Source organism: Colossoma macropomum, unplaced genomic scaffold (genome assembly GCF_904425465.1).
Source record: "Colossoma macropomum unplaced genomic scaffold, Colossoma_macropomum, whole genome shotgun sequence".
In the NCBI taxonomy this organism is placed as follows: domain Eukaryota; kingdom Metazoa; phylum Chordata; class Actinopteri; order Characiformes; family Serrasalmidae; genus Colossoma; species Colossoma macropomum.
The window spans coordinates 37684306-37699528 of record NW_023494791.1 but is presented as its reverse complement, the minus strand read 5'-3'; the positions used below and the strand labels follow the sequence as shown (position 1 = coordinate 37699528).

The window sequence follows — 15223 nt, the reverse complement described above, 5'->3', positions numbered from 1 at the left end:
TGCTTAATAGAGTCTAGACAAATGAGTAGGAAACCTCTGTTTCAACCTGCCAAACGTTACATGGGTTTTAATCCAGGCTCAGATGCTCCCCCCCCCAGAAGTCCAGTGGCATGCAAAAGTCAAAATTTCTGTTAGTGTGAATAGCTAAGCGATTAAAAGGCGTAAGGTAAAGAGACACATTTATTTGATATTTTAAAGTCACTTTATTTCCATCTTTTACAGTTTGAAAATAACAAAAAAGAAAAGGGCCCAAAAGCAAAAGTTTGGACACCCTGCATGGTCAGTACTTAGTAACCTCTGGCAAATGTCACAGCTTGTAAACACTTTTTGTAGCCAGCGTAGTCTTTCAGTTCTTGTTTGGTGGATTTGTTAGCTCTGCAAAAGGCTTCTAGCTCTTTGAGATTCTTGGCTCGTCTTGCATGCACTGCTCTTTTGAGGTCTGTCCCAGGATTCTTGATGATGTTTAGATCGGGGGGCTGTGAGGGCTTCAGCTTGTGCCTGTTGAGGTAGTCCATTGTGGATTTTGATTATCCTGTTGTAGAAGCCATCCTCTTTTCCGCTTTTTTTACAGATGGTGTGATGTTTGCTTCCAAAATTTGCTGGTATTTAATTGAATCCATTCTTCCTTGTACCAGTGAAATGTTCCCCGTGCCACTGCGTGCAACACAAGCCCAAACCATGATTGATCCTCCCCCATGCTTAACAGCTGGAGAGGTGTTCTTTTTTTATTAAATTCTGTTTATTTCTCCAAACATACCTTTGCTTTCTGTAGGCAGAAAGTTCTCTTTTAACTTCGTCAGTCCACAGGAATTGTTTCCACAATGTTCAAAACTTCTGACGCTGAGGGAGCAGGACAGGTTTTTTTCTGATGACTCTACTCTAAAGGTCATGTTTGTGCAGGTGTCATTACACATTGGAACACTGCGCCACCACTGCAGACTCTGCTAAACCTTCATGAATGTCTTTTGCAAAAGGGGGTTTTGGTCTAGTCATAGTAATCCTACTAGCAGTTCTCTGTGAATGTTTTCTTGATCTTCCAGCCCTCAACTTGACCTACAACGTTCCTGTTAACTGCCATTTCTTAAGTGCTCTATGAACTGAGGAAATGGCTACCTGAAAACGCTCTGCTGTCTACTTATAGCCTTCTCCAGCTGTTTAGAGAGGAGCCATGGCTGCTGATTGTTGGGTACAGGTTTGAGGAGTCTTTGTGAAGGAGTATTTCTAAAGCTTTGTAAGAACAATGATTATCAACAAGCCACAGCCCCGACAAGCTAATTAAAGTCTGAGAGCTCAAATCTCTGGGTGCCCAAACTTTTGCATGGTGCTTCTTTTTTTCACGAAAAGAAAATTTGCATAAAACATTGAAAAGAATCATCTTTAACTTTATACATTGTAGAGATCAGTTCAGCTGCTACTCACAGTAACAGAGATTTTGACTGGGGATGCCCAAACTTTTGCATGTCACTGTACATGACTGTACAAGACATCAGAACGTTGTCAGTTATACTTAAGGGTGGACAACATGACGGTCTTGTACTGTTGTGATGCTAAAATAATATTGCATCACAGCACACTTTTCTAAATATTTTGTGGATATGGTCAGTACTGCAGGGCGGCCCCATAGAAGTACTCCAGATGACTTTAAGTAAAACCTTACTGCATTATTTTACATTCAAAGTTTTGGTGAAAAGCTTGGCAGAAGTTTTTTCTGAAGTATTTAGTGGCTATTAAATGAGAACTTCATGTGTTTGCAAATGCTTTCCACTTTGTTTCATGCTTGTTGTTGTGTTGTTGCTTTATGACTATGATCACCTGTCCCTACGTCACACCAAAAAGCAGCCTGTGATTGGTCAGGTTACGAGTGAGTCAAATGGCCCCCTCCTGTCAAAGCATCCAGTTCTTGGCCACAGTAAGCTGTTAACCTGTCAGACTTTCTGAAGATAGTCAGAAAGTCTTGGTTGTGAGATCACATGAGCTGACCGCTTGGAAAGGTCCATCAATTTTATATGGACGAGTTTAAAAATAGCACGTTTTTCTCCCCTTGTCTATATTCATGAATGGCCGCTGAGTGATCCAGAGCATATGTGTACACGTATGAGTGCGTATGAGTGCATGTACGTGTGTGTGTGTGTGTGTGTGTGTGTGTGTTTGAAAGAGACTGGACGTCGTCCAGAGCTTCCATCTGCTTGGCTGCTCTCTTGGCGATTCACACCATCCCTGCCTTTTCATGGAGCCTGCAGCGGCGTCCCTGTTGATTGAGTCAGGCGGCCAAATGCAATTATTGCCGAGTCACGGGAAAAAAGAGAGGAAGTAAAAGAGCTCCTTCTTTTTCAATAAAGGCCCAGAACAGCACTCTCATCTCCCTCTCCCTCTCTCTCTCTCTCTCTCTCTCTCTGTTTCTGCCTGTCTACCTATCTGGGTCTCTCTTTCTTTCTCTTTCTTTTTCTTGCTTCTCCCTCTGTCTGGTTATACTTCTGCCCATCTCTCTCTGTCTTGCTGCTCTCTCTTTTTATCTCTTGTTCTCTGTCTCTCAGTTTCTATCTCTGTCCCTTTTTCATCCTCTCCTTTGCTCTTTCTCTCTATCTTTCTCTTTCTTTCTCTCTCTCTCTTGCTCTCTCAGCGCTGCTGTATTCTCCCTCCATCATTACAGACTTATCATAACATCTGTCCTCAATAAGAAGCTGCTATACTCTATATTTAGCCCTGTCCAGTCTTTATGTAGGTCAGGATATGAGCCAGACTCGGCAGACAGAGACGTATGGAGGCCCAGTAAAGACGCACGGGAAAGCGAGAGAGAGCGGGACTGAGGGATAGAGAGAGAGAAAAAGAGGACTGAAGGATGATGAAGAGATGGCTGGAGAGGGAGAGAAGGTCAGATAAATAGAGGAGCTGACCACTCCTTTTTTTACCGATGACTGAACTCTGCTTCTGGTGGTTCACTGTTAGAATTGGCAGTTATCAGGAGCACAGTGTTAAAGTAAAAGTATTTTTCACTCATAACTCATTGAAACTTTTCTGTGGAAAGTCTTGACTCTAAACATTCAGTCCACACCGCATTACTGTTAGTGAGTAGAAGAGGTGTTTTAATATAATTTCAGTTTGAGGGAAAGTTAGTTGTGCAGTCTTGTTTTTTATATTTTTGCCTCACTTTTCTTTGCTTGACATTGATATTTGTCACTTCTTGACATTTTGTAATTACAGTAGTGTGACCGACAGTAACTCCAGTCCTTAAGGGTTACATCCATCACCCACACATACCGCACTGCGCAAAAGTTTCAGGCAGCCAAGAAAATTGTTCAGAACTAAAAAGTTTTAAAAACTTGGAAAAAAAAAGAAAAACATAATGTTGGACTTTTTTTTTGTTTGGTGTTTTGTTTAAAAGGTTAAAGTCATTGATACTGCTGTTGTCGGAACTAAACCTTGTATCTTCATTTTTGTCGTTTTTCAGTTTTTGACATAATTTGAAAATACCTGTTATCCTTTACATTATGCGTAAATGTCACGATGACAGGACCAAAAAAATGACCCAAAATGTCTTGGAAAAAACATCTGGTTCCATTGACTTACATTAAAAGGAAAGTAGGTTTTTTGCTTCTCCTGTAAAGTTACCATTTTGAATTCTGACATTTTTGTTCTGACAGCAGTGATGTGTTGGTTAGAAGAATACAGTTAGAAGAGCGCAGCTTTGGTTCCTGCCTTCTCACTGCTTTTTCATAGTTCAAATATTATTCAGAATTTTGCAAAAACAAAGAAAATAAAAAAATGGCAATAATTTCTCTAATAAATCACACATATATCCACAAGTTTTCTATTTAATATTGTAATTTGACTTGCTCTGAATCAGGGGGTGGTCAAACCTAACTCTTTGCTGTTATTGTTTGCTATCTGATGTCAACCAGAGGAGGATGGGTTTCCCTTTTTGAGTCTTGGTTCCTCACGGTTCCTTCCTTTTGCTCTTAGAGAGTTTTTCTTGCCACTGTCACCATTGGCAACGCTCCTGGAACCTGGATTTTTTTTCTGTAAAGCTGCTTTGTGACACCTGTTTAACACCTGTTGTAAAAAGTACTATATAAAAAAACTATAAACCAGGGTACCATTTTTCATTTCAGGTCCTTGTAGTTTTTGCATGAGAGCCATTTTCTTATTGTACTATTGTACTCTCTCTCCCTCTCTCTCTCTCTCTCTTTCTCTTTATCTCTCTCTCTCTCTCTCTCTCTCTCTCTCTCTCTCTCTCTCTCTCTCCCTCTCTATCTCTCTCTCGCTCTCATTCTCTCCCTCTCTCCGTCCTCCACTGCCTCCAAAACAAACCACCAGCTCAGCTCAGACATCTGTCTGAAGTTCCTGAGATGATCACTAGGCATGTGCTGAACTCGGCAGATAATTGCTTGAAAAATCTCAACATCAGGCAGATGTTTAGATTTGATAGATATTTCTAAACAGTATTTGATGATGTGTTTACTTACACCAGAAAAGCAGGATGTTTAGGGCTGCTGGGTTGCTGTTCTGAAGTATCTGCATTTATTCAGCAGAGGATCAACTCGGTTCATTGTAGGGTGGTTTGGGTTGTGCTCCCCAGATTATAGTGCAGTTTTTAATGTGAGGATCTACACATCAGAATAACTTGCAGTAGTCTCTCTTTTTCTCTCTCTCTCTCTCTCTCTCCCTCTGTCTTTCTTCTTTTTTCTGTCTGTATTTCTCTCTCTCCTCTCTATCCCTCACTTCTCTCTCTTCTCTCACTCTCTCTTATCTTTGTCTCTATCTATATCTATCTGTCATTCTCTTTTCTCTCACTTCTCTGTTCTTTCTCTCTCTCTTCTCTGTCTCTTTTCTCTCATCTATCTCTCTTCTCTGTCTCTCTTTCTCTCTTGTCCATCTCTCTCTATCTATCTGTCTGTATCTTCTCTATGTCTCTCTGTCTCTCTTGTCTATCTCTCTCTCTCTTTTCCCTGTCTGTCTTCCCTTTCTCTCTTCTTTCTCTCTCTCTTCTCCCTCTTCTTTCTATTTTTATAGAATATATTGAAATGTGTCACACGTTTAAAGGTTCAGGGCTGGTTAAAAATATTAAGTGCCGTAGCTCAGGATGGCTAAGCCAGGCCACGCCCCTCTGTTTCTAGATTTCATAAATAATAATATGTTTTGACATCTGTAAAAAGGTATGTGTTAGATATCAGCATTGACCTACAGTTCTCACAGAAGATTGCAGAAGTTTTCTCTTTTTTTCTTAAATATACTCCATTCCCTCTAGCTCTCTCTCTCTCTCTGTCTCTCTCACCCTCCCGCCCCAGTCTGTTTCATATATCTTTACTGTAGAGTAGTAACTCTCACGGCTAATCATTTGTCTTTGTCACCCCTCTTTCATTTCACAGAATGGTTTCCTCTCTCACTCTCTCAATTTAGAGTTAAACTTAAAAAACAATCCTTTCTGTTTTGCTGGACTGCTTCCCTTGTGGCTTTAGTTTACCCACAAAGCACACTGCATCATTCTCCCCTTCACAAACCAGTCATGGCTTATTGGTTTAGTCTAACGTGTTTTCCTATAGCTGGGCTCAAGCCTCCTTTACTGGAGGAATGTCTAGCAGTCTGTATAGCTGAAGGTAAATGTGTAGTATTCTCTTAGGCAATGTTGGGAGTAGAATAGAGACTATGTTGATGGGTTGATTTATACTTTTGGAATTATTACATTGTAAAAAGTTTGCTATGCTGATACAAGCTAGTTAGGAAGCTAAGGCAAGCGCCATGTGAATTTGTGCTAGGCTACACAGGAGTGACTTTGCTTATATTTTCACACTGGACTGAGTAAGTGCAGAAAAGCACGCAGTATTATTTCATGCTTTTTCACCCTTTAACCCTGAAGGTTGGTACGCAGACTGCTGGTCACATAGCAACACAGATAACAGTCTTACGAAACTAGTAGCTAATGAAAAGGCAAAAGAAAGATTTCAAATGAACAATGATAATTTTAGACAATTTGGACTTGCATTTATAAGCTCTCCAGCTGGTTTCCTGATACGTTTAATCTGCAACGAGAAACTGACAACCACTAAAAAGCTGCAAGACTGAAGTCTGTTTGAATTCTCCCGTCCCACCTTAAATGGTGAAGCAGTTACATTCTGCTGCCTCAGACACCATTTAAGGTGGAACGGTTAACTAGAACAAGAAGCTGGTGAATGAGAAGCCGACTTCAGCCTCATAAAAAGTCAAATGTTTAGAGACTTTTCAAAAGAAAGTATTCCACTTTTGGAAAAGTTTCCTGCCAGTGATAAGAAAAGAGACTGTAGCTGAGCTAAAGCTTAAAGCAAAGTAAAGTTAGTAAAGTACTGAGACACATTTACAGCCAAGATGGTAAAGTGGACATAAAATGTTGTGGCTCAAAGGACAAAATGACTTTTCTTAACATTTTAGTTGCTGACCCTTAACCTATACGCATACAATGACCAAAAAGACATTTAAATCATTAATTGTGGTTATTATGATGAATCCAGCTGTTTCTCAAGCAGGATGAAAATAAATTGGGACTAGAACCCTAAGTTTTATTTTTTCCAGCTTGGGTCAGTTCCTGTGTTTGAGTGTACAGTGTGAAAATGCCCATAATTGATTACTGATCATTCTACATTTGTATAGTAACTGTAACCATTCATTTTTTAGACTATTTTCTAACTCATCTATATCCTTTAAAGTTAAACAGGCTGTTTTTGTTACTGCGCCTTTAAGACCGACACATGTAAATGACCTCTGTTGTTGTTGGCTGCCCAGTATTGTGAGTCATTCAAAAAGTAATCCAGGCTGAAACGCTGTTTAATAGCCTGCTGTAAGCCGAGTAGTCTGATTTTTGTAGGTGTTTGTGACATCGTTGAAAAATGAATTCAAAACAGAACTTTTTTTTCTAACTTAGTTTCCGTCTATTCAGTTTTGTCACAGAGATTTTGGTCACTGGTGTTATCAGGACTCATATTACATTTTAACACAAAATTTTCAGCTCTATTAAACTGCTTCTTTGGGTCAAGGCCCATCAGAGAGGAAGCATCTCAAGGCATGAGAAGGCGAGTCAAGCTCGCTCATTATATTTCATTCGTTTATTAATAATTTTGTTTATCAGACGGCACATAACTTCTAGGTGTCATCAGTGTTATGTGCTTTAATGGCTGGGTAATTAAAATTTTGTCAAAATAATGTCATTTATCATTTTTACTACTGATTTTAAATAGTTGCACAAGGTCACCTGACGACCAATGAGTCAGCCAATTTACAAAATTATCAGTTTTAACCAGAATGTCACTGGAGTCACAGTCACTGGTGTTACACCACAGTCATGTAAAACCAGTGACATGTACGATACGATCGAAATTAAGCTGTGCTTTTTGCATATATGATAACAGGAGATGTTAATGTACATATTAAGCTTATTTAGTTTTGGGAATCTATTTTTTTTTAATTGTATCCACCTGAATGACCTGTCCATGTTTTTAATGTGCTCATTTGTGGTAGTATATCTCATAGCCTTGCTTTTTTCGGGTATGTTAGGCATGCAGTGTGTTTGTATGATTGAGCTCAGTCTTGTGTCAGCAGCGGTCAGTGTTTGGCCCACAGGGAGCCACAGGCACCTGCTGGGTGTCAGTGTGATTCAGGGCATAATTGGTAACCTGAAGCAATGATTCGGTGAGGCACTGTGTGGGACTTCCAAGAGTAACTCTGTTGACAAACTGTTCATGTCCCCCAAACAGGTTAGCGCTCAGTCTAATCAGCGTGCTGTGATTTCATGCTGTTGAAGGAAAGCTGCATTCTCAACACATTTGAAAGTCAAAGTCAAGGTCAGAAGAAGCGAGCCAGAAGCTGTCACTACAATTCTTCACTTCTTACAGTACAGAGAAAGTGTACTTAAAGGGGCATTCCACCATTTTTTCAAAATTTCTGCATATTTAAACAGTTAAGGTGTAAACAAAGTCATTCATAGTGGTTTGATGTTGAAATGCTCTGTTATCCACAGTGGTAGTGATAAGAACCAGATGTCCAAGTGGTTATAAATGCTCTGTCTGGCGCCTGGGACTTGTTAGTTTTAAGAGAAGGTATTGGTCTAAATACATGCAGGGCGATGTGGGGCAAAATAGTCCCCAAAGAAAACATATTTTCAGGTTTACCGCTATTTTACCACCATTGGCTATACTTGTATATTTTGGATAGTATATAAAATGGCTTTATTCACATTGTTCTATTACTTAGGTGCTTAAAATCAGTTCATAATTGTTCTGCATGTCTTACCAATTTCCAGATGATGCTTTGCATTGCACATAGTGATCTTGAGCTTGTGTGCAGTTTAGAAGTCTGTAGTAAATAATGCAACAGGATTTTTACACACTATGCGCTTCAGTAATCAGCAGCCCCTCTCTGTGAGTTTGCGTGGTCTGCCACTTCATAGCTGAGCTGTTGTTGTTCCTAGATTTGCTCATTTAGTTATTTTTGCACTGAAGGTATGAGGCTATATGTAACAAACAAGTAATATTCTTTATTTAGCATTGTGTAAACTGCATGCCTTCATCGTTACACACTTAAGTCAGCTCTACCAGACTTCCTGATTTGGTTCCTGATCCTGCATCACACACTGTTGTCTGCAGATCTGCACTGAAATATTCCTTAAAAACAAGGTTTAATTTGCAGTTTTTGCATGTCTGACCTCTCAGCCAAAACCTGAGCTTTTTTCTTTCGCTCTACAAAAAAGCACAGAAAGCAAAAGCAATCTAAACAAAAGCAAGTAATGAAAAATAAGGAGAAAGACTGAAAGCCAAAACATAACTGATGTGTGCGGGTCCCTCATAGTGACTCATGTGGTCTTAAGGTTGGAGGGCTGATTTATGGAGCTGCCTTCCACCATCCCTCACTGCAGCCCCCACTGCAGCCCCTGCTCGTGCCCTCCAGAGTATCCTTGCGGCGTTTCTGTCACATGCTAGTAACCGTGTAAAAGCCTTCAGCGTGTGTGTGAGTGTGTATGTGAGCGTTCATGCTTGTGGACTTCTAATGACTGTCCAGGTGCATTTTCATGCCACACTGGTCATTTGACACGGCACAGTCCTTTGAGCTCATGGTATGTTTGGGATTCAATCTTAAAGACAAATGTTCCTCTGTGACAAAACAGGACTAATTCATTTCAGAACACCTGAGACTCTGAACAGAAACAGTGCAACACAGCACTTCAGCTGTAAATGGGTGTAATCCAAGCATATAGATAGACAGTCAGATAGACAGACAGTCAGATAGACAGACAGATGGATAGGCAGGCAGGCAGGCAGACATTCAGATAGATAGATAGATAGATAGATAGATAGATAGATAGATAGATAGATAGATAGATAGATAGATAGATAGATAGATAGATAGATAGATAGATAGATAGATAGATAGATAGATAGATAGATAGAAACGTAGACAGACAGACAGATAGATACACAGATAGATAGACAATAGAAATAGATAGATAGATAGATAGATAGATAGATAGATAGATAGATAGATAAACAGGCAGACAGACAGACGGACAGACAGACAGATAGATAGACAGATAGAAGATATAAAAATAGATTAATAGATCTTAAAATCATGTACATGTATTAAAAGAAGCCATAAAAATGTTCAGAATTCACAAGATGCTTAGAGTAAACTTAAACAACTCTGTTTACAAATGCGAGAATGAAAGTGAACTTGTAAATATGATATGATTTGATGTAGTCATTAACGAGATTTTATGACACTTTGCGTGTTTTGTAATCTGCTTCACTCACGCACTTTATCACTGGAACAAACATGAGCCGAACACCTTACGACGTGTTTGTAAATGGTGCGAAACCATGTGGAAATAGCTCCTTGACACCGAGCGCTCGTCCGCTAAGTAATTGCTTCCCGAATTATTCGCGAGTCGCGCCAAGCTCTCGTTCCTTTTGTCACTTTAACAAAGCTCCCTGATTAACTGTTGTCATAAAAGGACCCGGGGCCAATTAGATTTGTGGAGGATACGACTATGGACGGGGCAATCTGCTGGCAGGGCGGAGGAGGAGAGGGGGCGGCGCCTCAAAGTTAATTTAAGGTCAATCACAACTCCCAGCTGTCTGCTTTCTGCCTGCTGCAATTCAGCGGGCAAAGCTCAGCTTGATTTGCTTGCGTGGAAACCTGCGTTTAGGGGCCGGCGCTAATCATGCCAAACAAACCTGTAGGGTGGCACCCCTTCATCAGCGCTAAAAGACTCAGAGAACGAGGAGAAGAAAGTGCGCCTCGGGAACTTTCGGCGCGGTTTCCTTGGCCACCTACTGCCTCTCAAAGACACGTATCAATTACCTTAACAAGACAGCGGCAGCTTTGCCTCAGGCTTTTACGTGAGATTGCATTGTGGCAGCACTCGCAGTCCCGTGAACTAGAGGCATCTGGTCTGCCTATTAGTCTGTGATGAGTGTAAAATGTGATGTATAGCAACCTCCGGCTCCCAGGCCACTTACTGGGTAGGTGAAGCAGAGGACGTTTGCTCAAAGTCTGTGTTTGGCTGAGGCCTTAGTGAGGAACTTCGAGAGTTGGCTGAAGGAGTGCGTTCTGGTCTGCTTCCATTTGTCCCGCTGAGGAATGGGAGCAGTGTAGTATCTGATGCCTTCAATCTATCAGCCACTTTGCCTTTCCTGGGAGACTGCAGGACTGAGGCGAAGCCAGATTGTCTCTTTTCAGAGTTCCATCGCTCCCCTACCTCCACTGACAGGACTAAGTGCTTCACTGTCGCGCCTCCAGCACTGCCGGAATGGACTTATTAGCATTCTACATCACCAGACTGCTGGTGGGTTGGACAGTTATATACTCAAACTCTTAAACTCTTGATTTTCTGAATTTACCACAAAAATTGAACTTCAACGTTCGAAAAAGTTAATTCAGACAAGTTACACAAGTTGATGCATTCACCAATACCACTTGAACCTGAACACAGTAAACTAGCGATGTACCAAGTTTATGGTAATTACATTAATAGCCAGCCTTGCCTCCATGTATTTTGTTCATATTTTGACATATCAAATAAAAATATTGAAGTTCACATAAAAGGTTGTACCTTTGCTTAAGGTGGATACTTTTTTGTGAGTACAAAAGAAACGCAAGAAATTATGATGGAATTGCATTTACTAAGGAAAACATAACAGTGAGTTTGTTTACATGCACTTAATAATCCAATAACTTTTTGTCAGTAATCCGATCAAGGCATTTATATGCACTTGAGTAATCAGATAATGGGAAACTCTGGGTCTACATGAGTCAGACAGTAATCTGATTTCATTAAACATGTAGTTGGTTTTAGCGTCGCTCCAAAAGTGTTCCCCTGCCCTCTCGCGGCAACACTGCTTGCTTATTTCCGTTAGCACTGTCTGTTTTCGCACATGTGCAGACTGAGAAATCTGATTACTGAGATAAATCCAGGTCTTTTTTTTAAATCAGATTTCTTAATCGGATTACTAGACCTTACTCCGATCTAAGACATCGGAGTATGCTGTCTGCATGACCATTTGAATAATCAGATGACTGCAGAAATCCGATTATGATCAGATTATTAAGTGCATGTTAACTGGTACACATAAGGCACCTGCTGCTTTATGTTTGCCAGTGGGTTCTAAAAATGAAACAAAATAGCAGTGACAAGATGCTTAACATTTACAAGATCTCTGTAGATTTTTCTCAGAAGTGTTTTATTTACGCAACACAGTGAGTTTTATTCTCTTGACCAATCTGACACACAGTCATCTCTGGCTTTGGCTTGGTGACAACCAAGATGACATGTCAGCTATGTCCCAGCAACCAGAACTTGTTCATAAATGACAAAAGTATCAGAGTCTCCAAAACGATGTCAGACGGGACTCAAACTGGCCTACGAACGCCTAAAAAGTTTCAGCTTCTGAATAAAGCGATGAGGCTCTTCACGTTACTCTCACTTTTGTTTTGTGCTCTGTCACATATGAAGCTGCATTTCCAAAAGCACCTCACACTGAGGCATGGAGAACCCAGTTGTGAATCAAAAAGGGCTCAAAGTTTAGGTCCAGATGAGGTGGAGAAACTTTATGTTCTCCTTTTGCTTTTCCCAAATGGAGAGCGTCCTGCACAGTGTCACAGTTTGCCCATTTTGTTAGAAGCAAAAGACCTTTCGAATGATATTCTGCACATCTGAAACTCAAAAAAAAAAAAAGTCGTTCAGTGTGTATAGTTTTGATACAGAAAAATCACATCGGAATATTTATTCTCATCACGTTTGGTGTGTAACTTATATTGCATAATTTTTGCGACATTTCGGTTACTCACTCGAATTGAGTTCAACAGCTACATGGAAATGTGGCTAATGAATTAAAAAGCACCACAAACAGCAGCATCTTCCGTGTCCTTTCTAGACTTATCTTGCAGTGTGTTAAATCTTAACAGCAGTCATTGATGTCGGTGGTCCCTTACAGTGGGTATTTATGTTGCTCATGTTATCAATTTGTCAGTTACTGACCACCAAATGCAATCATGCGGTAGTTATAATGTAGTGACAAGGCAATTTTAGTGTTTACGAGTTGATGACGACTGTCCATTGCACCATACAAACCACAGGCTCCACCCACTCCCCCTATGTATTATAATAATTATCACTTGTCTCTTGTTGCTTATTCAAAGACCCATCAGGATTGCTTTATTTACCTCTTATCTTCTATCTCTTGTTCTATCTATCTTGTTTTAAAAGAACAATATACGTTGAACAATTTTCTAGTCTGTTTGAGCCCTTTGTTGGTACACAAGAGATTCACTTCTTTCATGAATTCAGAGACCTTGGCTTTGTTATTGTGCTGGCTTTAGGAAGTATTTGAGAAATTTCTGCCTATTAAAATCAAGCTGAAAACAAACTAGGCCTTTTTTTCCTTGTTGGTTCATGTCCTTGGTCATATTATGCACAAGTCATCATATCATGCTATTTAAAAAAACTATTTCCCATCTTCCGTAATCTTCCACCAATATGTAATAACCTCTGTCTGTCTTTAAAACATCTACCGAGTTTTGATTACATGACTTTGCACCCAAAATAATACCAATAATATAACCAAGAATAACATAAAAACACTCAGCTGGCTCAGTGACCCTCCGAGATGCTGTGTTTTGCTTGGAAATGCATGGGAGAGAAAATGCATTTTTCCAGTTCACTCTGACTTTAAGATACTGTATAACGCCAGAACATTTGAAAGTCTGGATGAGTTTAATTATGAATCTGTTCCCAAACATTGTCAGACCTTTTCCTAAAGATTATCTGCGCTGACAAGACTCTCCTACTCTCCTTCCTCTGAAACCAGAATCTGATCCAGGAGTTCTTCCCAGCACAGCACACAGCTTAATTAGCTCCTGTAAAGGTGCAGACCGCTTAAGGTCAATCAATCTGAGTAATTGGCTTCTGTTTGCTTCCACGTCTGCAGTTCGTTTTTCCTCATTTCAGTAGGCTGCCTCCAAGACATGGAATCACTGCTGAGGATCAGCTAACGCATTAGCCACTAGTATGAGAAACACAGCAATCTGGACACTGTCGATGTGGTCCATTGTGAATGGCATATGGTCAGCAGTGCTGGAAACCACACACACTAATTTGACTAATTCATTTCTCTGGTTGCGTTTGTCAGGACGGCAGATGATTCGGCAGCTGTGGGGACGGTGGTGGTGTGTCGGCTGAAGATGGGGGAGATAGAGGATGGAGAGGTGGACCACATTGCTGCTGACACACACCAGAAGGTAACACACATACACACACATCTTGGGTCTGCACAATGTATCATTTCTTAATCGGTATCGCAGTATCGCCTGAAGTGAGCAATATGCGAATGAGCCGATGAGCCAATCACTGTGGGCCAGCTGTTCATATGAGCGCAGAATGTTCCATAATGCGACTGCATATTTCATACATTTTATACATAACCCGCAGGCAGAATGCATTTGATTTGCGTACATCAGGCTCTGAATATTTTAATGTGTGCTGTGAGCACTGTGACAAATCACAGATATTTTGTGGGTGTTTGAAAGAATTAAGGTCTCAAGTCTTCCAAGAAACATAATAAAATATTTTGATCATTTGTGGGGTTGGAAGGTTGGAAGGTGAAATTCCTCTCCATCTTCAGCTTTCTGACAAAGGCCAGCAGATATTTGGAGTAAGTCACTATCCCATCTTGACTAAAGCCCTTAACTGAAGACAAGCAGCCCCAAAACATGATGCTTCCTCCACCATGCTTCACAGTAGGTATGCTGTCCTTTAGTTTATGAGCTGTGTCAAACTTTTTTTTTTTTTTTTGCACAGGCGACCCCACCCAACATACACTGTTCATATGAGCGCAGAAGCAGCGCAGAATGTTCCTGCGACCACAGTTTGCACACACAATGAACCTGAATGTAACATTCAGTCTACTAATTGCTTATCACGCACAGCACATAGCCCTGTTCATTAACTGCTTGCAGGGTTTAAAAGCCACAGTGAAATAATGGAGCTGTCAACAAACTCAAGACAAACCAGAAAATAAGAGTTCAGTGATGAAGAGATAGCAGTGTTAATAAATAAAGTTCTTTTCCACAGTGATGTTTTTTACTCCAGCTAAGAAAATAGAGTTTGCGAAACAGTAACACAGACCATGTGCGTATTGTGGGCGAATCGTGGTGTATATTTTGTGCCGCGTTTTCTTACATACTGCTCCTGAGAGTTGAAATATTGTTATTCTCTTGGTAAACATTCTGCCAGCATAGGTTCAAGGCTCTTGTGTCCATCTAACCACTGCGTTTGCTGCCATTGTTAGAAGAAACCTCCACAACATATCTTTTGAGGACCTATTGCAAATGAATACCTGGTTTTAAGATAGAAGAAACTTTAAATTGTTTCTCAAAATTTAGTAATTCGAGCAGAATATGTAAACGGCCACAGGTGTAATATCTCCACACGTTTCCCTCACATGTTTTGCGCAGTCTTTCCTCAAATGAAATATGCATGAGGAAGGAAGCTGCATGTTTAGGTCCATGCGCCAGTTTCATACATAACCCGCAGGCAGAATGCATCCGATTTGCGTACATCAGCCCCTAAATATTTTAATGTCTGCTGTGAGCATTCTGAACAATCACAGATATTTTGTGGGTGTATGAAAGAATTAAGGTCTCAAGTCTTCTAAAAAACATAATAAATTATTTTGATCAAAAAGAATGCTGGACAATTTTCAACCAC

At 40.4% G+C, this 15223-nt stretch overlaps 1 protein-coding gene across 1 annotated transcript in view; it reads left to right on the top strand.

Moving 5' to 3' along the window:
- The window catches only part of inpp4b (inositol polyphosphate-4-phosphatase type II B), a 413125-nt gene that overhangs the window by 226815 nt on the left and 171087 nt on the right, over positions 1-15223 (top strand). The window contains exon 7 of the mRNA XM_036575007.1: positions 13647-13755. Coding sequence (XP_036430900.1) covers positions 13647-13755 — 109 coding nt within the window. The remainder of the gene's footprint in view (positions 1-13646; positions 13756-15223) is intronic.